We start from the raw sequence: 22,842 nt of genomic DNA, 5'->3' as shown, positions 1-22,842 counted from the left end.
AATGATCAAAATGACTGCCGGACCTGCTTGCTCTCAGTGTTAAGAACAGTAGCTCTCATTTATTTGGGGTTCAGGAGGTTCTGGGTCCCCTGCTAAGTGCTTTATTATTCCTTACCATTCAATGAGGGAGATTCTCAACCCAATTTAGTGCTGAGGAAACTAAGCCAGATGAAGGCCGAGCATCTTGCCCAAAGTCTCATGTTTAGCAGGTGAAATGCAGATTTGAACCCAGGTCTGTGGCCCCAAAGCCCAAGTATTTAGCTCCCACCTTCTGCTGCCTGCTGCCCCCAGCCCTCCCGGGGCTTCCTGTGTATGAGGTTCTAAGCGTGGTGGCCACAAGAGCTGAGTTTAGTGACAGGAGAGGGTCTTCATCGAGTCAGCTTCTGGAGCTATTTTCATACAAAAAGCAGAAAATGGGTCTTTAAACTCTTCTGTGGGCCTCTTTCATAGAGGAAATTGTCTGGGATCCACAGGCTTTCCTAGTGATGGAGTCTCTTGGCTGGAGTCAAGCCGGAAACCTTTCCCCTTGAACCCCGGTTGAAGAGCTCACTAAAATGCTTGTTACAGTTCTTTCCAAGGTCAGTGCGGGAGGCTGAGTGTATTCCTTTGATGGTGAGATTTGAGTGGTGTCTGAAGGCCTTATGCTGAGCAGAAACCCTCAGTGCCGGTGGACATGCCAATGGTAGCATCTCTCATCCGCTGAGTGCTGTGTCAGGCCCGGGGCTAAGTACTCTAATCCTAACAACGACCCTCTAAAGCAGGGTTGTTATTCTTATTTTTGCAGAAGAATAAACTGAGGCTCGGAAAGGCTAAACAACTTGCCCAATGACTCATAGCTGTAAAATGACAGTCAGTCCTCAGACTGAGGTCTGTCTGGCTTCAAAGAAGGGGATCGGCTCAAGGGCTTCTGAATCATGGACGGGCCCTGGAAGCTGCTGGGTTTCCTAACAACTAAACCCACCAGGGATGGATAACCAAGGAGCAGGTCATGTGTGGTAAAGTACGAACTTCAGAGCGAGGCAAAGCTAGTTCCAAAAGCCAGCTTAGCTGTAAACTAGCTGAGTGGGCTCGGGGACAGGCTGGAACCTCACTGAGCTCAGGCTTCTCATGTGCGACATGGCGAGGACCGTGCCTGCCTTCAGGGTTGCCGTGAGGATGGAACGCGAGGTCTCAGGGACACTGGGGCGTGCCACGTGCTCCACAAAGGGTAGCTGCAGCTCCTGTTTATTTTCTTTTTCCTCCTAAATGTATTTTAAATGTATTTTCAAGAGGCAGTATAGTTTAATGAAGAGTTAGGGGAACTGACTTTTTAGGTCCTCGCCCTGTCAATAGTCAACTCTGTGATTTCAGGTTCTGTTAACTTCTCTGGGCTTCAGAGTCCAGATCGAGAAAGCGAAAGTTTTGGGTTGAAAGGTCTCTCCAATCCTGTTTCATCAGGAGCTGGTTCTGAGAAATCCAGCCTTTGCTTTCCTCAAACTGGTTTCTGGGGAGAGAGAAATACAGTGATGGCTTCTCTCCCTGCCTGTCTCCTCTCCCCTGCCCCGAGCGCCTGGGTCACGGCATCTCTGTTTCCTTCCCCACCTGACCCCGGCAGCATCCTGGTGAACATGGACGACAACATCATTGAGCACTACTCGAATGAGGACACCTTCATCCTCAACATGGAGAGCATGGTGGAAGGCTTCAAGATCACGCTCATGGAGATCTGAGCCCTGCTCTCGGCAGCGGCCCTCAGTGCCTTCCTCCCGGGGAGAGCCACAGGCCCTGGCCCCAGAACCCGCAGACCCACCTTGCCCATCTCACACCTGCTGTTACACGACTGCGCTGGGGAGGGGGCGAGGCCCGAAGCCCCACCTTCTGTCCGAGCATTTGGCCCACCCACCGGCTCCTGCTGGGGAGCCAAAGCCCCAGCCCCTGGGGAAACGGCCTTGCGCCTGTCACATCCTTATTTATTGTCCACCTTTTATTGAGAGAGCAGGGGCCCAGGCCTGCCAGGACTCTGCAGGTCACGGCTAGCTCCAGGTAACACCGTCCAGTGCCCTCCCCTTCAAGGGAAACACCGCCAACCCGGTCATCCTGAAGAGCCCGGCAAGGCTCACTCCTGGCGGCTCCCATCTCCATGGCTGCAGATTGTCTGGACAGAATGAGCTGCTGCTCAGGACGCCCCCTTACAGGCCAGAAACCTCCAGGTTGTTCTTGGAAGGTCGTCTTGCTGATCCCTCCAGGGGCTCCCAGCGAGTGGCCACCAGGCCTTGGACAGGACGATGTTCAGCTTCCATGTAATTAGTAAGCAACACAGAAGGCGTGCCCAGCTCTCATGTATATAGTGTTGATAATATTGCAATAATATATTTTACCTGTGGTACGTGGGCATGTTTACTGCCACTGGCCTAGGGGAGGCACATCCCTGGAAACTCTGCTTTCTACAAGAGGTTTCTGCCTCTGTTTAGGAGATGTGCTGAGCGAAGGGAAGTGGCCTTTAGGGTGTCAGGTGGCTGCAGTGGGTGCCAAGACAGCTGCCCCAGTGGGCACACCCAGGGCCTCAGTCCCGGTCCATGGAGGGGCCCCTGCATGGGCACCACCCGCCCTGGAGGCCGCTGAGTTTCTCTCCGGTGATGTGCTTCGCCTGACTCTCCCTCCCAGCTGTCTCGTGGGAAAGGTCAGATTGTCTGAGGCCCCAGCCCCTCCGCCTTTGGCGTTGGCATCGCCTGAGTTCTCCGGAGAGCCGGCAGAGGGTTGCCATCAGGGCCTGCGCGGGGCCGCTGCAGAATTCCTTGACTGTCATGAGGACCCTGGCCACCGTGTGGGGCCTCGCAGTTTACAAGCCCATTCTTCATCTCAAGTGGCCCCTTCAAAGCCCGACTGCGCTTCTGAGAGTGGTGCCAGCAGCTCAGCTTGGAACCGACAGGCCAGGGCTGCCTCCCAGGGCTCGGCCGGCACCGGAGAGGCGGGGATCAGCCGCGTCTGCTCCCAGCTGCTGGATGTGGAGGGAGGGAGGGAGCAAGAATGCCTCAACAGCCCTGGCTCTTCTGAAACCAGCGTCCGGCGGACGACTGGGAGAGAGAAGGTCTTGTCCTCCTGCTGGGTGCCCTGGCAGACGAAGAGAAGAAACACTTCCCTGAACAATCACAAGATCACAAGCCGTCCTGGGCCACTGCTCTCTTTGAGGGGACAGGAACGTGGTCTCGGGGTCTGTGTTCACCCTGTGGGTTGAAGCACTAGCTTTTTTGGTAGCCAGACATCCCCCACCTCCCACACCAAACCAAGGTCCTGGATCAAAGACAGCTGTTATGTAAGGGCCAGATTTGCCTGTAAAGCACTTTGATGTCTTACCTGGGGGCTTTCTGTCCAAGGGCTCCGGGCCCTCCCATCCCATCTGCCCCTGAGGCCCAGAGCAGGAAGGAAGGGCCACTCCCACCCAGCTGTTCCTCCTTGAGGCTGCAGCAGATTTGCATGGAATGGAGGGCAGGTGCAGAGCCTGGGACAATCTCCAGGTGTGGGGAGGGGCACCTCACTGTGTGTCTTCTGGACACATTACCCTTCCTTGTGGTGCCTAAGGTTCACACCCTAGATTCAGCTCTGCTCCAATCAATCCTCTCCTCCTCCACTCTGACTGCCATGCCCTGGACCAGAATCGTGGGGACTCTCCTGGGTAACCAAGGAGCCCTGCTCCAAGATGGACAGATGCAGTGTTGGAAAAATACATGATGTACGATGCACTCCCCATGGTCCTCACCTAAGGGGTGGCTGCAAACATGACTGGCAGGCATAATGGCGAATACTGTTGGGCTGGGGCATAGGACTCCAGAGTAGGAAAAGAGACAATTTCCGGCAATCTGACACAGGTTCCCGAGCCTTCTCTCTCCAGCCTGTGTGGGAAGAATGTTTGCTGGGCCTGCCCTAGGCAGAGGCTGAATTGGAGATGCTTTTGCCTCTGTCCCCAGTCCCTGGACAATCATTGTGGTGACCACTGCCAGAACAAAGCATATGAGGTCAGTGGGGCAGACTGTCCCCTCCCAGATCTGTCCCCATCTTATCACGTGCCCTCTGCATTCTCGGTATGCCCATGGCTTGTCCTTCACTATGTATGCGAGCAGAGCTTTGATGAGCAAAGTTGTCCAAGCAAGAACACTCCAGAGAGACAGGAAAACTTGCCTTTTCTTCTTTTTTCTGTCCCTCAATTACACTCAAATAAGTAGGCTTAAAAAAAATCCATGTAAGATGAGGAACATGTGAAACAAGTGTGTTCCTTTCTTTACTTACCCAAATTGCTTAGACTTTGTTTGGAAATTGGGACCAACAGAAAAATGCAGTCAGATGTCATCTTGGAATTGGATCTTAAAAGACTGAGGCACGTCCCAGCCCAGAAACTTAAGAAGCATGAACTGAATCAAACATTTATTTTCCTTCTAATTTAAAATTATGAAAATGCAACAGAAGCAAAGGGTTTGTGCCAAATTCTATGAACAGCCCTCTTTTAAAGACAAGTGAGGGAGATAGATAGATGGACAATTTGCTCTCGTGTTAAAAAAAGAAAAAAGACAAATGTAACTTAATAGTTTTGTAAATGGGAGAGGGGGAATCTATAAACTATAAATACAGTTATTTTATTTTTTGTACATTTTTAAGAAGAAAAAAAAATAAATATTCATAACGTAAGAGTAAACTCGAATGTCTGGTGTTTTCCGTGAGGTGGATGTTGGGGCTCTTAGCCTGACTGGAAAGAGGCCTCGGTGTGAGCTGGAAGATTCTGGCTCTGCTTGGGCACCTCAGGCCCTGGGCTCCAACACAGCGGGCATTTCCTCTTCTGGTTGCTTTGCTGGGCCCCACCTCAACGTCAAATGAGAAGCAGGCTGGAGACAGCAGAGGCCTTGGGTGAGACCATGACAGGCCCGCAGGGTGGTTCTCCTTCTGAAGCTCCTCAGGGCAGGGCACAGGTTCTGTCCAGTGCTCACCTCCTCACTCCTGGCTCCCTCACCCCGACCTGAATTACCCCAAGAGCCCGCCGGTTCCCCAGCTCATCTGTACCCACCTATACTCAGAGGCTAAAACCACAAAGCTGACACTCCAGCTTCATCATGACAATCTCTTGCCCTGGAACCCACAGGCTCACTGGGATCTGGCAGCTCAAACCCCAGGATTTATTAGCGTTTCCTCAGTGACCACCTCTCCCCCCTTCAGAGCCACCCACACTCCTTCAACCTCCTTGATTATCGCCTGAGAGCCTCTCTGTTCCAAACAAGCAGCGCTTCTGTGTTCTTCCACACCTTACCTTCTGTCTGTCTATTCATGCCCACAGCCTTCAAATCTTAGCTAGAAATTTGCCTTGGGAAAGGCTTCTCTGACCAACTTCGACCCTGGCAGCATCCTTATCAGCCTTTATGCCTGGACTAGTGGGCAGGGAAGGGGAGGTCGGGGGATGTGCTCATTGAGGAGGTTTCTGGAGAGATGATTGGATTAGAAATGAGCCAAAGACCTCTTTGCCGCGATCTGTGTCCCACAGTCTCAGCAGGAGGTCTGAACGGGTTCCCTGCCCATGAAGCTGGCCTCCACCTCTCCCCTGAGGCAGTTGGCCCTTGACCCACTGCAGCCATGGTCCTGCTTTCAGTGACCTTTGCTCCCTATGTGTGTGCCACCCCAGCCCCCACCTCCCTGTACTGGGACTCTGGATGGGTGAAGATGACCAGCTGTCAGGGCTACAGGGTCCAGTGCTAGCTCCTGCTCAGTTACTGGACCCAGCACTGGGCCCCGTGCTGGGGACCAAGGGGCAGATGAGAAGCAGTCCACCGTCAGAGGCAGTGATGTGCCAAGTGAGAATGGCTGGCATCACCAGCACCAAAACAGGGCTTGGCAACCCCAGTCCTAAGGCTCCCCTCTTACCCTTAGACTTTCACAATGTGATGAGAGGTCACCGAACACTAACCTCACTTTGAGAAGGCTGCCAGCTCGAGTGTCTGAGCCCACGTACCTGAGGATCAACAGGAGTGGGGAAGGAGTTGGTCAGTGTGTCATCCAGGTCCTCCAAGAAGCAGACACCAAGGTGGGATTCAATGTTCAAGAGACTCATTAGGAAATGTCATGTGAAGGATGAAGGGGAAATGAGCAGGAAGTGAGTGTGCAGACTGACCCCTGCCAAAGGAGAGGGAAGAGGGGGAAGCTTGGGCAGGCGGAACCCCAGACTGCAGCACAGTTCTGAGAAAGTCTCAGCCAGGCCCACGGGCATCTCTGAGCAAAGGTCACCCGCTGGAGTTCTGGTAAATCCCTCCATGTGCAGTCATGGACTGTGAGCAGCCCTGCAGAGTGAGGCCTCAGGGTGAATGCTGGGATGGATCCAGAGGTTGCAGCAGGGGCCTGTAAAGCAGCTGTGCTTCCAGCAGCAGATTCTTGTCAGGGAAGATCCAAACTGGGCACCTCTGTGGTCATCACAGCCAACCCCCTTCTGAAAAGATCTCCAATAGATTCACTGAGGCTCTACTTTTATATGTAAACATTCCCCGAATGAGTCTTCTGGTCTACCTCCATGGTATGACACACTGTCCTCAGGATCCTTCATCCCTACGCTTCTCTGCTAATCAGGTACACAGGTTAATTTTGGAGACAAAGAAATTCTAGGGAACACAGTGGGGGCCTCTGATTGGCCAGAAGCAGCAAAAGAGAAGAAAAGGATGTTGAAAGGGCACTAAAGGCAAAGGTCACCTACTTGTTCCCTGGGTTGCACACCTGTCTCACAGCCCTCAGTATAAGACCTTGATTTCTGCTCTGCCATCAGGCATTGGTGTAAGCTATTTTGTAATTGTCTTCAAGGTTCTGGACAGAACTCACCAGCTGATCTGTGAGCTTGGCCTGCTACTTTTTCACTAATAAATCCTAACCACCACCCTCTCCCAGCTTCTCCTGAACATAAACACACTTCCAAGACTACAGTGCTTGGTAACGTGTTGGAGCACCACTGAATGTTCAATACGAGCCCAGTGAAGCGCTTAAATACTGGTATTGGAAAGATACGTTTTGAGAGAGAGAGAGAGAGTTTGTCCATCTGTCTGTCTACATGTGTATGGCGTACTGGTGGCAGAACTGTTAGTATCTGATAAGGGTCGGCAGGCTGAGCTGCCCTCAAGTTTGAAGTCTTTTCACCATCTCTTTTAAGAGAACTATTAAAATGGAGTGCAAAATTTGTAGATGCTGACAGGCATATGCAGAACAGATAAACAAGATTATACTGTATAGCACAGGGAAATATATACAAGATCTTGTGGTAGCTCACAGCAAAAACGAATGTAACAATGAATATATGTATGTTCATGTATAACTGCAAAATTGTGCTCTACACTGGAATTTGACACAACATTGTAAAATGACTACAACTCAGTAAAAAAAAAAAAAAAATGCTATGCACTTCCTGGAATAATGCAGAGGCAAGAAGTCACCAAATTAGCCTCCCTGAGGCCCTGACCCCTCTTGCTGCCCTAGTGGGCAGTGTGCCTTAGCGCCACACTGTGCAATGTTCTCAGCATGATGGTTGTTTGCATCCCCAGGGATGTCTGGGATCATGCGTGGCACATTGATACCCAGTGCAGCAAGTGCCCAGGAGCGGTCTTAGTTCTGGACACGTGGCCATCATTCTAGTGTAGAGAAGCCTGTTTGACATGAACATACCATTGGTCATACCCTTGGCCTGGACTTTTTTCACTCTGTCACCATCTTTCTATTTTTGGTGGATTTGACTGACACTCTACTGCCCTGGCAAATACAGGGCTCAATGTTCTTTCTCTTGTTTCTTCAGCCTCCTTAAAAAACAGAAAATTTTCAGGAGAGTGTGAGCATACTCCTGACACAGATAAGAGAGGCATCTCCATTTCTTCCAAAGAAAGCTCTTGTGATCTCCTCCCTGCCGTGACTGGAGCCTCCTCCTCACCTGGCCTGTGCCTCCAGATCCTGACTAGGCTGATCAGGGGGTCCAGTTAGGTTGGTGTGTTTTAGGGCCAGTACCCTAAAAATAAGAGCCTCAGGCTCGAAAATTTGTTGGAAAATAACAGGTTGGTCTCCAACAGGTGTGTGAGTGCAGGCTCCTGGTCAGGTTGGAGGGTCCCAGCCACCTTCTCACCATCATGGCCATGACTGACATGGGGTCACTCATGCTCAATTCTCATGGGCATCAGGGCCATTGCCAGTCCATAGAAAGCAAGTGTGTGAAGTACAAAAAGCCTCTTCTCCAGGCCAACTGAGCTCCTACATGAGGTCTAGTTGGCCCATGAGACACCTACTAGAGCTGACCTTCAGCCCCTTTCTCCCGCATCGATGGCCTCTGTGCTGTAGGCAGGACCAATGACAGCAGCAACAAGCAAACACCTAGGTCTGAACTGGCTTTGAGGCTGTGGCCTTTGAGGCTTTTCTATCGACTCTTCTCCAGACTGAGAGGCCCAGAGAGGGGGAGGAGGATGCTAATTCCCAGTGAGGAGGAAGCTGCCTCAGTTTCTTCTTCCACTGCACCTCAGGCTGAGACTGAGTTTGCAGCATCGGTCGTGAGGAAGGAGAGAAGGTGAAAAGAAAGTGAAGGCCATGAGTGGGGGAAGTGAGGAAGCCCACGTGTAGAGCAAGGAAGCTTTGGGGCAGGACCTTGAGCCCAGCAGCCCCTCCCATCCCCTCCTTCACAAAGCCTGTTTCCTTGCATCTCTATGGCAGAAACCATACCCAGGAGGAGGCCAGCATAGCATCTGGGCCCTCATCCAGGCACAGATGCAGCTGCAGCCGCAGTTTGGGCAAGGAACCCTCATGTCCCAGACAATCATATTAAAAAATTAACATTCTTGAATGCCAAGCTAGATGACACAATCCACTCAACTAGGACCCACTCCATAGGAAGGGGTTTATATACAAAATTAAATATACTGTGGAAGGTGCCCTCGGGGCACATCGATGGGATGGGACGGCACCCTTAGCACCCCTTCCCCACCCTAAACAAGGGTAAGAACAGTTGACCACACTGTTGCATCCTTCAAGTCATAAGCCACTTTATTCCAGTCCCTTGAACAGCACAGGCTGGCTTGATTTCAGACAGAACGGACTCCATTTCCAGAGGTCCCTCAACACAGCAATGACAATGAACAGCCCAGTACAGGAGTGACGTAAGCCTTCAGGCATTCAGCCTTCTGGGTGCTGCAGAGTCCCGTGGCCACACTCGAGCGCACTGGGTTAGACATACAAAGGCCTTCTTGGGAAGGAAAAGAATGAGAAAAACAACCCTCAAGAAAATACAGACAGGGTCAATGGCAGGCCAGGCAAGGACGATTTTCCATCTATCCCTGGTGTGTCGGTGTTCGTTAGCCATGCGTCTGCTCTGGTTTTTTAACAGCTGGAGACACGCTTCCCTGCTGCTCACTCCCTAGATCTAGGCTCTAGGGAACAAAGTGAGTCTGGATCAATAAGATGTCATGACCGAGGGCAGAGCCCCGGCTGGCTTTCCCCAACATTAACTGACTCCACCATCTAAGCACTAAAGGGAGAACGAGGTCTTTACTCAAGAGCACGAGAAAGTGGGGCGCGTCTCCTGAACGCTTCCCGCAGAGGTGCCGGCTTCCTGGCCACTCTGCACGCCATGCCTTGGGCGGACGCTCTGTTTTTCAAAACGAGATTTTGCCACTTGGCCCATGGGGAAACTCGGCAAGTCTCACAGTCTGGAACCACTATGAGAAACTGACACTCAGAGGAAGATGAAGATTATTTTACTGAGTCCAGGTCTCAAAATTTCACCCTGCAAATTTGGTTCACTTTGGTCAACCGTACAAATTTGGAATTTTCTATCAGTTAAAATGGACTGCAGTGATACATAGGAATCTGGAGGTTGGAATGGACACTGTGTCATTTTCTTCATGGTTATGAGCTTCTCCTTCTGCGGTTAATGGTCTATGGGAAGTAGCTTGGCAGCAGACAGACCCAGTGGGGACCCCTCTGCCTTCCCTTGAGACAGGTTCTCCCCATCTACATCCTATAGTGTTTGGGCTTCCCCATGCCTAGTGCTTGTGAAAATATGACTTACCTGTGGCCAGCAACTTTTATTCTTACCTTCCAATTCAAATTAGGGTGTATGAGGTCATCAGACCACACAACAACTCAAATTTGTGTTATCACTTCTGGAAATAGAAATCTGCATTCAAAGAACACGATGATGGAAATACTTTTGGATTCCCCATAGATGGCCTTGGAAATCACAGACACACTTCAAGATGAACCAGATGACTGCTCAACCTCTGACTCTTTTAAGGGCCTCTAGGAGCATGGAAAAGTCAACATTCCAGCTATGGCTTCCTAACCATACAGGTGGACTCGAGCACTGGGAAGTCCTGAGCGTTTATGCTCTTTGGAGGAGGGGGAGTGTCTACAGAATATTGATCTGCTCAGAAAAGCACCACACCTCCAATCCAATACTATCAATCAGCTGTTGGGCTGGGAGGGCGAACCATCACCTCACATCTCTAATAAATATGAAGCTTCTGGTGCTCCAACTGACATGTCCGACTTAAACCTGCCCCACTTAAGTTCTCTAGGCACTACCACTGGAAAAGCATTCAAAATTCAGGCTGGGCCCTAGTCGTGGTTACTTTGTACTCTTCTGGAATATATAAAATATATATACCTGTTGATTGGTGCATTTGTGCAAAGACGGATATGACCTGAAAACAAGACATAGACATTCTTTATAATTGGCTTACTTCACAATAAGCTACTGCAGTCTTCTGTAATAAGATTGTATTAGTGCTCACTAAACATGCATTTCATTTAAACAAGGCAAAACACTTAATTTGGTCAGCAATACCCAATATTTTATATACAACAATCTTTTTTTTTTTTTTAAACCACAATAGTAGGCAACAAGATGGATCTGGTTTGGGAATAGAAGTTACCATTTGCTTTTAATTTCCAAAGACACTCATCTTAGTTCAACTAGTGTAAACCTGGGAAGAAATGGCTGAGCCATCTTTTTCCTCTATTAATTGACCTTAAAATGTTCACAGCTTAGAAACTACAGCCTGCTGGGGAGAGAGTGGGGTGGGCCTCTAGGGGGATCCCCCAGGTCCCTTTAAGAGCCTGGCCCCAGAGGATTCTTCATCCTTGGGGAATCCAGCATCTTCCCTAGGGCATGTGTGACTCCAGACCCAGGTGGGGAGTTTTGTTTTTCAAACAAGCCCCTCAAGCTTGCACTAGAATCACTGGACTGGATTGGTTTTCCCTTGGCTTGCCTCCCCGAGTCTTCACTTTTAGAACACAGACTCTCGAATCAAAGGAAAAATAATAACAATGAAACATCTTCAGAACAACGAACACCACAAAGTCTGTGCGTGACAGCACTGTCCATGCTCTCCACAAGCGAGCGGGGGCTGCAGACACTCCCACGAAGCGTCCATGACAAAAGAAGCTGAAGGCGGCATGGAGAAAGGTGCATCCGACCACACGGGGAACAGCATCACCGTCAATATTGTTTGGCAAAAAAAAAAAAAGTTGTAAAGAAAAATCCAAAGGGAACACAAGCAGCTCTACCGTTCGTGGGACGCCGGGCTTAGAACTGGCCAGCGCTGCTGGGGTCGCACTGCAGGAGGCGCACTATGGACGGGTCGCTCTTGGCCCCTCGGATGAATTCTTCCAGGGAGAGTTTTCCTAGAAAGTAAGAGGACCGGTGAGCGGTGGCTGCCGGCAGCTGCACGATCGTACAGTCTTCCCGCAGCACCTTGCGGCAGCAGCGGCTCGCCTCCTCCCGCCTTCTCCCGCCGTGTGAGACCCACCGTGTGTCTTTCCGGGCGGAGACCCCGGGGCAGGGTCTGGTACAGCAGCGCACCGCCGCCCCCCGGGCACAGCACACGGCGTCCCGGGAGCTCACAGTGTGCCCGGCCCTGGCGTTGCGGGTCGGGGTGCTGGGTGGCCCTAACTAATATGGTACCTGCCCTCGTGGCCCTTCCAGCTGCAGGCGCCCTGGGGGGCTCCTTCGGGTCACTCGGGTAGGTTTGCTGGAAGAGTCCCTCACCCAGCATGTGGGCAGAGGGGCCAGAACAGACATCCAGGGGAAGGGTTCCTTCTTTTGGACGAGGTGTGAGAACAGCTGTCCTTCCATCTGAGGTAAGGGGGATAGAGAGGGATGTGCTCCAAGCAGAGGGCACCTGCTGGGTCCCTCCTGTAAATCTGGGCACTTTCTTCCTACCCCGAAGGGCTGGAGGAGGGAGAATGCCTAGGATTCCACTCCTACCTCGTGTCCTTGTGCTTCCTGCCTAAGCTAGAGTTGGTTTTAAATTCCCTTCTAGAAATTTCCTCATGCTGGTCGGGAGGCAAAGCTCCTCCCCCTTCCCTGGCATGGTGGGCAAACCCTGCATTTGGCATCTACATCTGCTCACTGGCTCCCACTAACCACCTGCGTGCGTCGGGGCTGGCTCCCAGACTGGGGGCCAGATTCTTCTCTCCAAGCCAGCGGCCAGGGGTTAGATGCAAAGAACTCCTACCAAGAAGAGTCTGATGGCAGGAGATTCCAGATGAGGCCTCTATTCCGGCGCCCCGCCTTGGGGTCCAGAAGCCCTGAGTGGAAGCACCAAGTGTCCTGGTTGGGCAGAGTCTGACCCCTTGCAGACTTAAAGCCCCTCCCTGTACGGTTCCCACTCTTTTTTTTTTTTTTTCAACCCAAGGTTTTCCCTTAGGAAAGTACAGGGCTTTCACAGGCAGGGCCCAGTGACCCCAGTGCGGCCAAGTCCCAGCGGGCAGGCTCTGATCTCTCCCAGTGGGGGTTTCATCATGCGGTGTCTGGGTCTTCTCCCTTCCTTCACACCTGTTCTAAAGAGGATGCAGGCCTGGGCAGGATACAAGTCTACCTGCGCTCTTCTGGAGCATCAGCAAATCATGCAGTTTAATGTTAGCAAGTTTATTAGTCCATTAAAAGAATACAGTTTATTTAGTCTTTGCAAAACAAACTATTCGCTGTGACTCAAGGCACAAAAAGAAATGGGATGTAATGGCACCTTTGTCAAGGAACAAAACAAACAGACTGGCCTGTACCCTGCAAACCCGGATACTCTAGCAGCTGGTGCCCCAGAGGGCACAGGGATAGAAACGGAGGCTCACTCTGCAACAAAGCCTTCCGTCGGGGGTATACCGGTGCATCCACTCATCACTGACAAGAATTGCTGGGGAAGCCCAGCAGAACAGGGGAGCCAGAAATAACAGCAAGAGCAACAGATGACTGGGGCTTATTATGGGCTGGGCTCTGTGTGAACACTTTAAACTCAGGTATTACGTCTCCATAGGGCTGCCAGGATTGGCAAATAAAATACAGAATGCCCAGTTAACTTTCAATTTCAAATAAACAATTTCTTCAGTATGTCCTAAATATTGCATAGGGCATACTTACATTAAAAATTCATTTGTTATTTATCAAAAAGTCAAAGTTAATTGGGCCTCCTGTGTTCTATCTGGCAATCCGACATCTAAAACCCACTGTTCTTGAGCTTGAAATCCATCCCTCCTTTCATTTTGGCTTGCTCTGCATCCCCTTGTTGGGTTTGAATTGTGGGTGGCTCCCTCAGAGTGGAACCTGCTGGCCACCTAAGCCCCCAGCAGCTGAGGAGCCCTGCTTGGCTCCAGGAAACCCGACACTTTGGAGCATGTGCAGGAGACCCCAACAAAACCCCTTGGACAGGCTGAGAGGAAGGCTACCAGGGTCAGGATGGACACCAAGCCCCTCCCCACTTTCTGACTAGCTGGCCTGCAGGATCCAGCCTGCTGTGGACCACGCTGGTCCTCCTCCATCCTCCTCTGGCAGGTAACATGCAGGATGAGCCACTTTCACAAAGGGCCTTGAGCCAGGTCCTCACGGTCTATATTTTGTCCTCGAGTGGCATCTCCCAGTGGCACACCCCAGCCCCTCCAGCAGCCCCCACTCTGAGCAAAGCAAAGCAGCCATGGCCTCCTACCGTCTCTGTTGGTGTCCATCTGGCGGAAGATCTTTTCTGTCCTCTTCTCTGGGGTTGACTCATCTTCAGGCATTTTCATTACGGAGGAAACCATCTTATAGATCGCCTGGGGACAGAAGCAGCACCGTGGTAAGATGGACACATGCTTTGGTTTGGCACACAATTAAGCCCCCCAAATACAGGGGTGAAAAGCACGCCGCCCCTTCACACAGAGAGCCAGCTCGGTTCCTGCCAATCTGCTTTAAAAAGAGACACGCAGTTGCTGGTGAGAGCAGCCAGGCCAGCGGAGCTTATCCAGCGCTAAGACCCTTCAGGAACAACAGCTGACAGGGAGATCCACTCGACCCCCAGTGTCTAACTTTAATGTGCACGTGAATCCCCTGGGAATCTTGTGAAAATACGGAATCTGACTGAGAAGGGTGGGCTGGGGAGATGGGGAGCTTGAGACACTGCATTTCAAACGAGGTCCTTGTGTGTTGCTGCCGCTGTTCTGACGTCCCTGCTCTCGGGTTATAGACGACATTCCTCAGGACAGAGAGGTAGGTCGGTGTCTACGTGGTCTCTCCCTGCATCCCTCAAGGATGATAAACACTGACCTCAGTAAGGGCCTGCCCTCCTCTTCTCTCAGACAGACATTACCAATCCATCCCAGTGCTCTTTCCCCTTGTATGTGGCAGTCATTTTGCATTCCTTCTCAGCAAGCTGTCAGGTGTCCCCAAGATGGGAACAATCTGCCATCTAAGTTCGGGATTAGGTAAGTCTACAGTCTTAGGCTTGAGAGCAACTGAGTACATCTGAAATCTGATGGGCAAAAGAGGATTCCACTGAAAAGGTTTTGTAAGTGGTACTAAAACTATCTCCCCTACCGCCTGTGGACCCCCCATGGTATTCATAGTAAAGGCCTGGAAGGACTCGGTTGTCAAATGCTGTTTTTATTTTGGAAGAATAATGTAAAGTCATTGTTTTCATCCCCAGTCCATGGTTTTGCTACTCAGTTTTAACCCCTAGACAGAGTTTTAGAAAAAGTAGATTTTGCCAGAAGGTGGGCAGAGAGCTCTGGGAAGTTCTGGAGTTTTCTGGGAAGTTCTGGAGTTTGGAAAAGAAGGGCAGGCAGTGGAGGGGAAGGAGCCTCCAAAGGGGAAATGCAGGAGCCAACGGGCTGCAAAAAGAGATAGTGGCTGAACTTCTCTGCTGTACAGACTTGCTCAGGATCAATCTTGTCTCAATCCCTAAAGTGTTCTGGAGAAATGCAGGTAAATATTATGATCTCAGGAGATAAGACAGGCATGAAGAGTGGACTCACCCAGTATGCTGACCCTTGGGCTGATCCCGCCCCATTGGGACCCCTCAGGCCAGGCCCCCTGAGTCTGACTTTAACCCACCCAAAGCCCTCACTGAATTGTAGTGAATCTTTCTGGGAGGAGGGCCAGCTGGGAGTCCTGGCCCCGCCTGGGGGGATGGGTGTCCCTGGGTAAGGAAGCTTGACCACAGTCAGCTTTCCCAAGAGACATTCACTGAAGTGTGTTCCAGAGGTGAGGGGCAGGCCATGCTCTGGCTTCCTCCTCGTCCCCCATTGCTGTCCCCTAGCCCAGGTCCACCTGCCATCTGTGCTGGGGTTAGAGTGCCACGTGCCAAGCCAGTGGGGCACCTGACTCCTTGGTGGGGCTACAAGAGGCTGTAGAGGTAGAGACTGTTTTACAAATGGGGAAACAGAGGTGCTGGGCTTCCAGGGCCAGGCGACTATTTAGAATCAGGAGTAGAAAGCAGGGGTCTCTCCACACCAGCTGGGTCTTGAGGTCCTGGTGCCCTCTGCTCAGGTTTCTTTGCTCTTGCATGGAAGTTTTTCTGTAATTCTTAATCCAAAGAGGAATCGGTGACACTAACCGATGAACACACATACACACACACACACACACCCCCCCCCAGATGTCAGACTTACACAGTCTAAATATTTTGTGAATTTGTAAGCTCAGGAATCTTAGAACAACGAGAAAACAGTGTCCGGAAATCAGCCCCCGACTAGACCACCAGCACATCTCTTTAGAGGTGCAAGAGATGACACATTTCAGGAGCTGTAGAGCGGATATGGGCGGGGCATCTATGGGCACATAATAAGTTGGCTTTTTGCTGGGTCTTAAGGATGCTGTGTAATCAAGCTTCCTTCCAAGTCTGTTCTGGCCTCAGTAAGGTCCCAGTGTAGCAAGTAAACCCACCAGACTGGAACACTTCTTGGAGCTCTCAGTCTCTAAGAGTTGAAGCTCATGAAATTCTCCTTCTTTGCATTCTGAAGGGAAGTCAACTGTATAATAATCTAGAGATTTTTCTCTTACTACTCTGGTTGAACCAATGAGTGAAAGAGTAAAAAGCCAGATGAATGTGTGATAGAAAACAAGGCTCTCACACCCAAAAGAAAGTCTTCAAGAATTTAGTCTTCAGCTGTTAGGCTAAAGGAATTGGGTGGGAGCAGAGAAATGAGGACAGTTCACACAAAAACAAAAACAAAACAAAAATGAAGGAGGCAGGGTGCCCTTATGTGAGTGTATTTGCAAACGAGGCTGCTGGGATTGTGCAGGAGGTGCATGGCTGAGTGTGCTGTGGGGTTGAGGAGGGAGTGAAGGCACGTTTAGGAGGCTAACGTTTCCGGATGGCTGTCATAGCACTCAGACGAGATTTTTTTTTAAATGTGCATCAGCTCACAGAAAGGGATTAGTGGATTATTCACAAAACCAGGTCTAGGACATGGGTGAGCAAAGAAGAGAGGTGACAAGTCCTAGAGGTCCCAAGAGTGAGTAAGTGGGTGACAGCCTTGCAAAACCTCGCTGGGGAATGTGTCCCTCTGCCCCTCTTCCACGGCACCAACAGCCCAGCACTGGCTGTTGTTAGGACTTCAAAATCTAGGCGGCCACAGCGCGGGGAGGGAACAGACACAGCCCCAGACAGAATCTGAAACAAGTCATGCCTTTTCTTAGCTCCAGCTTCCCCCCACCCCCTCAATTTAATGGGATTAAGCCATTAAGAGGCCAGGCTACTTCCCTACTTTATTTTTAGCAATGTCAATGAGAGACCCAGCAGGGACATCCTGTTTTTAATTAAACTTGAAGAGCCCTATTCTTGTCTCTGGGTAAATATGTCTATGGGACACCCAGGAGCCCAGCTGTGCTCTGCCCTGTGCAGACTTAGAACAGTGCCATCCATGGCCAGGGGTCTTACTAGCCTCCTCATGGCCTCTGTGTGTGTGTGTGTGTATGTGTGTGTTTTTTTTTCCCTCTGAATGAACCACCTCTAGGGATGCTGGAAAGGAAGGACTTGTATCTGAAACGATTAGAAGTTGGGGGATTAACTGAGGGCAGGCACAATTCCAAGAGCTAAAGTTCAGTCTTCTCTCTGAAGGAAACCAGACTGACTTTTCATCAGATGATGCAGGGTTTCTAACAGGACACACCAGGCCCCAGGACAACCCGCCAAGGGCAAAGGAAGTGAGGCAGTTCAAGGTTGTTTTAGACTATGCATAGAGAGCAGCCCCCTGCCTGGGAGGCTACACCACGCCAGGAAGGGCGGGAGAGACAGGCCCTGAGGACCCCTCTTGGAAACACTTTTAAAATGGGATCAGTGTCTATGTATCTAGAATGGCACAAGCATTTTCCTGTTCAGAGATAGAGGGATACACTGAGTAACTTCCACAACGTTCTACCAAAGTTCTGGAGCTGCCTTCACAGACGGGGGGAGGCCGAGGGGAGAATATGGGGCCTACGCCTTTTTTCAACCAAAGCAGCTCCATTCTTCTATTAGGTTTCATGTAAGATTTTACTTGAAAAAACTAGCTCATTTTTGCCCAGTCCCATTCCCCCAACTTTTATATGTGTGTGTGTTTCTAAGTAGTCCTACCATCCATCCTGTAATTAAGTCAAAGACATCTTCGGTACCTCTCTCCCGTCTATCTCCACATCCAGGCAGTTGACTAGACCTATCAAATCTGTATCCTTTAATAGTTTCCTAAATTTATCATTCTTGCACATCCCTCCTGCCACCGTCTTGTTTCAAGTCAGTGGTGGTGCCCATCATTTTTAGATACGGGTGACGAATTTTTTTTTCAGTCTTATGTAAAGTGCTCTGCAAAGGCTGCTTCAAAAAACCTCTTGCAAAGATCCCATTTACTTTCCTAAACAGACATTCTGGAGCTGCTGTGTTTTAGGACTTCACATTTGAGGGGGGGAGGTGAGTAATACAGAGTTTAGTTCTGGAATGTCTGACTGAGGTACCAGTGCAGTGTCTTAGTGGAGAAGTCCAGTAACAGCTGGACAGAGTAGAGGTGAAGATCTGGAAGTGATGCGTTTCTTCATCCATAAAACATTGTTAATAAAGCTGTTTCAAGGTTGAAATGAGATAATGCACGTGTACAAGGTTGACTAGTGTCGGGCAAAAATTCATGTCCACCCAGTACCTATGAACGGGACCTTATTTGGAAATAGGGTCTTCACAGATGTAATCAAGTTAAAATGAGATCATACTGGATTGGGGTGGGCCCTAATCCAATGATGTGTCTTTATAAGAAGAAGGAAATTTGGACACAGACACAAGGGAAAATGTCATGTGGCGACTGGACAGATGCAGCTGCAGTCTGAAAACCACCAAAGCTCGCCAGCCATCACCAGAAGCCAGGACAGAGGCATGGAGCAGACTCCCCGCCAGGAGTCTCTGGAATGGAACCAGCCATGCCCACGCCTTGGTTTTGGATTTCTGGCTTCCGGAACTGTGATGGGAAAAATTTCTGTTGTTTGAAACTGCCGAGTTTATGGTAATTTGTTACAGCAACCTAGGAAACTAATACAGCGCGGAAAACACTTAACACAACGCCTGGCCCATGACAAGCACTGAGAAGAGGGGACTTCCCGGAGGGAGAGAAAGGAAAAGAGAGTGAGGCTGCAATGCTGCTGGGGAATATCCACGTTTAGGGAATGGAAGGAGGAAGGAGTCCACAAAGGGCCCCTGGAGGGCACGGCGGAGAGGGGCCTTTGGGTGGCGGCGCTCACTCATGGCGCCAGATGCGTAACTCAAACTCTATAATGTGCCTTGTCATTTTAAGATTAATCTCCTCATAAGAAAGGGATAAGCCAGACACAGCTGATAGCAAACACTCAGGTTAGTTCTTAGAGAAAGTCACTAGCCTAAGCAACTGCTGTAAGGAATTTTCTCCAGGAAAGAAACTGAAGTTGGATTCCAGAGTGACATCTGTGGGCCACTCATCCTGGAGAATTAGGCAAGAGTTTGGAGCTGAATTCCCAGAGGCCATGTCAAGATGGACTAGAAGCTCTCACCCCCATGCCTTTTTTCCCCCCTACAATCAGAAGAGCACAGTGTTTCAGATCTCAAATTAAAAGTGACAGTATCTCTGGCACCAATTTAGAAAGATTTGGAAGAAAAAAAATGCTACTCCAGACGTGGTTCTAGAAAGAATGTAACAAAGTCTTTCTGGTCCTGATTTTGATCATTTGTGGCACAAATGCTCACAAGCTGGTTGGCTGAATTGGTCACAGTGGTGCTCTGGAGACAAGGTCAGGTTAATTTGTGCATCTGTTTGGTGTTTGTGGACAGCCAACCTTGGCATGGCCAGCACCATAAGCTCCCTTCCTCTTGCTTCATCTGGTTGCTGTATACATACTTATGCCTTATTCTGATGAGTGAATCAGAAAAAAAATTCCCATACAGCTAAAAGAAACCCAAAAAATACAACCTTTTATGATGGGCTGTCAGTATAAGCCCAACCTCCTTTCTTTAGGTTTCATTCATTCAAAAGGTACGACAATGTAGACTAAGGGTGATAGGAAGTTCGAACTGCTCATCAAAAGTTCCAATTAACCTTGAAGCACAACTAGGAGGGGGATCTGATTCTAAGACAACACTTATTTGAACACCAAGTATTTTCAAAGCAATCATTAACATCCAAGTGATGAGTATGCTAATTAGAAATTATTCCAACCTGGTCATTAAAGTGAGTTCCCTGAGAACTGCTAAGGCTGACACTGAGTTAGCTCAGATATTCCTTTCAGGAAAATCTCACTGGAATTTGAGAACAAATTCAGACAGGCCATCCTCCCAACAGTCCCAGTGCACAAAGGGCACCTCTGGGCTCAGGTCAACAGTTCGGACTTGGGGAATTCCTGGTGCCAACCACATTCTCTCTTGGAAAGGTGATCTTTCTGTTACCTGAATCCTGTGTGCTTCAGAGCAGCCCAGAAGTTTTAGCTTATTCCCAGCTGGGCTGGTGTTAGGTAGAAAAGACAACAGCTGAATAAGACTGGGAACTCCCAAAATTATCAGTACACGAATATCTCTTCTGTGAATTCCACCAGTCAGCGGTCTTGTTGGGTTACCTCCCTTTGTTTTGTGAACATATAGTTTATAACTAGGTGTATGTAATGTAAAACCTAATGGAAGATTCGATTACCTTGTCCTTTGAATGGGAAATGACCTCCCTTTATTTTGCAGGGAAACATCCCGTCCCAGCTCTGGGAATGCTGTAGGATAACAGCAGCCTGCATTTACTGAGTGATGCCCCTTGAGAGGCACTGTTCTAGGTGCTCGACTTGTAATAACCGTTTAAGTCTTACAATTACTCATGAGGCAGGTGCTGCGATTAGTTCCAGTTCACAAATTATGAGAACAATGCACAGAAAGGTTAAATTACTTCCTTGATGAAGAGAAGGTAAAGAAGATGGGAAAACGAGAGGTAAGGGGATACGAACCGCTTCGCCCAAGACGCCACCTCTCACACGCCAAACCTTCCCTTGGCCTCCTCTTCATCTTTGTTTTGGATACAGGTGGTCAATTTTTGTCAAAGCTTGTGATTTTCACTCAATCATATGAGTAAAGAACACAGCTTATGTACTCCTACCTGAGGACAGTCCTGTAGTTAAAAACGTGTTCTTTCAAGGGTCCTAGTTACTTTCAAGAGAACAGAAAGGGGGCCAGTTTCCCTCCACGTTCTTCCTGCATTCTTCCCTGGGAGTGCTGTGGTCCTGCTGCTGGACCCCTAAGTTTATGTTCCCTCGTCCCCGAGACCCCAGAGGGCACCCAAGCATTCATGGTTCGGTGGGCAATGCCACTCACGTGCTCACTGGCCGCTTCCTCAGACACGGCCTGTGCTGGGCTGGGTGTGGGTGCTCAGACCTGCCTCTGGCTGGGCTGAGGGACAGGGAACTGTGCAGGGCAGGAAGGATTCTCCTTCCTCTTGCAGTGGGGGGCTGACACTGGCCCCTCTGGAGAGGATCTGCTATAACAAGAGAAAGGTCAGAGTTGTGATCTGGCTTAAGACTTGTGAGAGGTGGGTTTGAAGCAATAATAAAATACTGGGCTTAAATCATGTTCCTAAGTTTGTCACTTAAAAAAACAAACACATGAATGTGAAGACATTCGTCTGAGACTCTAAAAATAATCTGCATATGGTTTTGCTTATTCACCCAGATGCTGATATAGCATAAAATGATTTTTTTTTAAAAAAGAAACATAACTGCAGTTTGATATATGTAGTAGACTGAATAATGGCCCTCCAAAGATGTGCATGTCATAATCCCTGAAACCTGTGAATATGTTACCTTACATAGTAAAAGGGACTTTGCAGATATGATTAAGTCAAGGATCTTGAGATGGGGGGTAATTCTGAGTTATCTGGGTGGTCCCAGTGTACTCACAGTGTACTCACATAAGCAGAAGAGAGAAGCAGAGTGAGACACCCAGAGGAATGACAGCGTGAGAAGAACTCAATCCACTGTTGCTGGCTTTGAAGATGGATAAAAAGAGCTACAAGCCAAGGAATGTTCCAGAAAGTAGGAAAGAGATTTTTCCCCTAAAAAATCTCCAGAAGGAAAACAAGCTGTGGACACTTTGGTTTTAGTCCAGTGAAACTGATTTCAGACCTCTGACCACCAGAACTGTAAGATAATAAATTTGTGTTGTTTTAAGTGCTCAGTTTATAGCATTTTGTTACAGCAGCAAGAGGAAACTAATACAGTGTATTTCAGCATTACACAGTCCACGGTAGAGTCCTTCCTACCAATGTCAGGAAAAACAAAAGGATTCCAGCTTGTTACCACCAATGATATTCTGTGGATACAAAAATTAAACCATAGGAAGCAATGCTAGGTAAGAAAAACTGGAAAATTTATGGAGTCCTACCCTGCATTTGTTGTCAAGTCTCACTGTAAACGTGCTTGGACTCCAGTCTTCACCCTGACCAGTTATTAGCATTTGTAGGTGAACATCATGAACTTGCATTTTGCATTAAATGGCTTGAATTTCTGAGTCTTGGAGGGACAGGCATTCAGCCAAGAGTTTATGTGCTGACCCTTGTAATCAAGCTGCAGTTTGACTCACTTTAACAAATACAGCCTTAATTTATGTGTGCTTCTGCCAGCCCAGAGCTTGCCTCCATCTCATCACTTTCTAACTGATATCTTCCCAGGCACAAAGCAGACACCTAACAGACAGTGACTCCTCTGAAGTAATTGTAGCATGTAGCAGATAAGCGTTTTCCTAAGTGGTGCTAACCAGTTAGAATCGAAAAAAGAGAAACCCCACAGAGGCACACAGCTTCTTGGCACAGTGACGAGGCCTGGAGTGTGGACTTCCAAAGAAGAGGGGGTTGATGAAAGGAAAAGAAATCGAGTCGTAAGTTTAGTAACATCCTACAGCAAATTCCTGATCATCCAGAATCACCGAAAAGCGGGGATTAGCATAAGAATGAGACAGAATACATGAATTGTCTGTTTGCAAAGTAGCAGAATAGAATAAAATAGCCCCTAATAGGAAAATGGTTCTAAATTTAATTTAGTCTCACTGACAATTTGGAAGGTGCCTCAGGGTGCTGCAAGATTTCCTCTCTCCGGTCATGAATATTAAC

At 49.3% G+C, this 22,842-nt stretch overlaps 2 protein-coding genes across 11 annotated transcripts in view; one reads left to right on the top strand and one right to left on the bottom strand.

The window, feature by feature from the left end:
• The window catches only part of GRHL2 (grainyhead like transcription factor 2), a 142,915-nt gene extending 138,249 nt beyond the window's left edge, over positions 1-4,666 (top strand). For 2 of the 5 annotated variants that reach the window (XM_032468103.1, XM_014566110.2), the window contains exon 16: positions 1,595-4,666. In XM_032468103.1, the coding sequence (XP_032323994.1) occupies positions 1,595-1,709 (115 nt within the window). In that variant the 3' untranslated portion in view covers positions 1,710-4,666. The other 3 variants (XM_032468105.1, XM_032468104.1, XM_032468106.1) reach the window with 2 other exon arrangements.
• A 4,325-nt stretch (positions 4,667-8,991) lies between these two features.
• NCALD (neurocalcin delta) overlaps positions 8,992-22,842 on the bottom strand; it is a 275,167-nt gene continuing 261,316 nt past the window's right edge. For 5 of the 6 annotated variants that reach the window (XM_014566111.2, XM_032468149.1, XM_014566112.2 and 2 more), the window contains 2 exons: positions 13,947-14,052; positions 10,732-11,652 (listed from right to left, as the gene is read on the bottom strand). In XM_014566111.2, coding sequence (XP_014421597.1) covers positions 11,555-11,652; positions 13,947-14,052 — 204 coding nt within the window. In that variant the 3' untranslated portion in view covers positions 10,732-11,554. Of the gene's footprint in view, positions 11,653-13,946; positions 14,053-22,842 lie in introns of all 6 variants that reach the window. The other variant, XM_032468148.1, reaches the window with a different exon arrangement.

This window comes from Camelus ferus, chromosome 25 (assembly GCF_009834535.1).
Source record: "Camelus ferus isolate YT-003-E chromosome 25, BCGSAC_Cfer_1.0, whole genome shotgun sequence".
In the NCBI taxonomy this organism is placed as follows: Eukaryota; Metazoa; Chordata; class Mammalia; order Artiodactyla; family Camelidae; genus Camelus; species Camelus ferus.
Note: the sequence above shows the minus strand (reverse complement) of the source record. Positions and strands in the feature narration are given on the sequence as shown.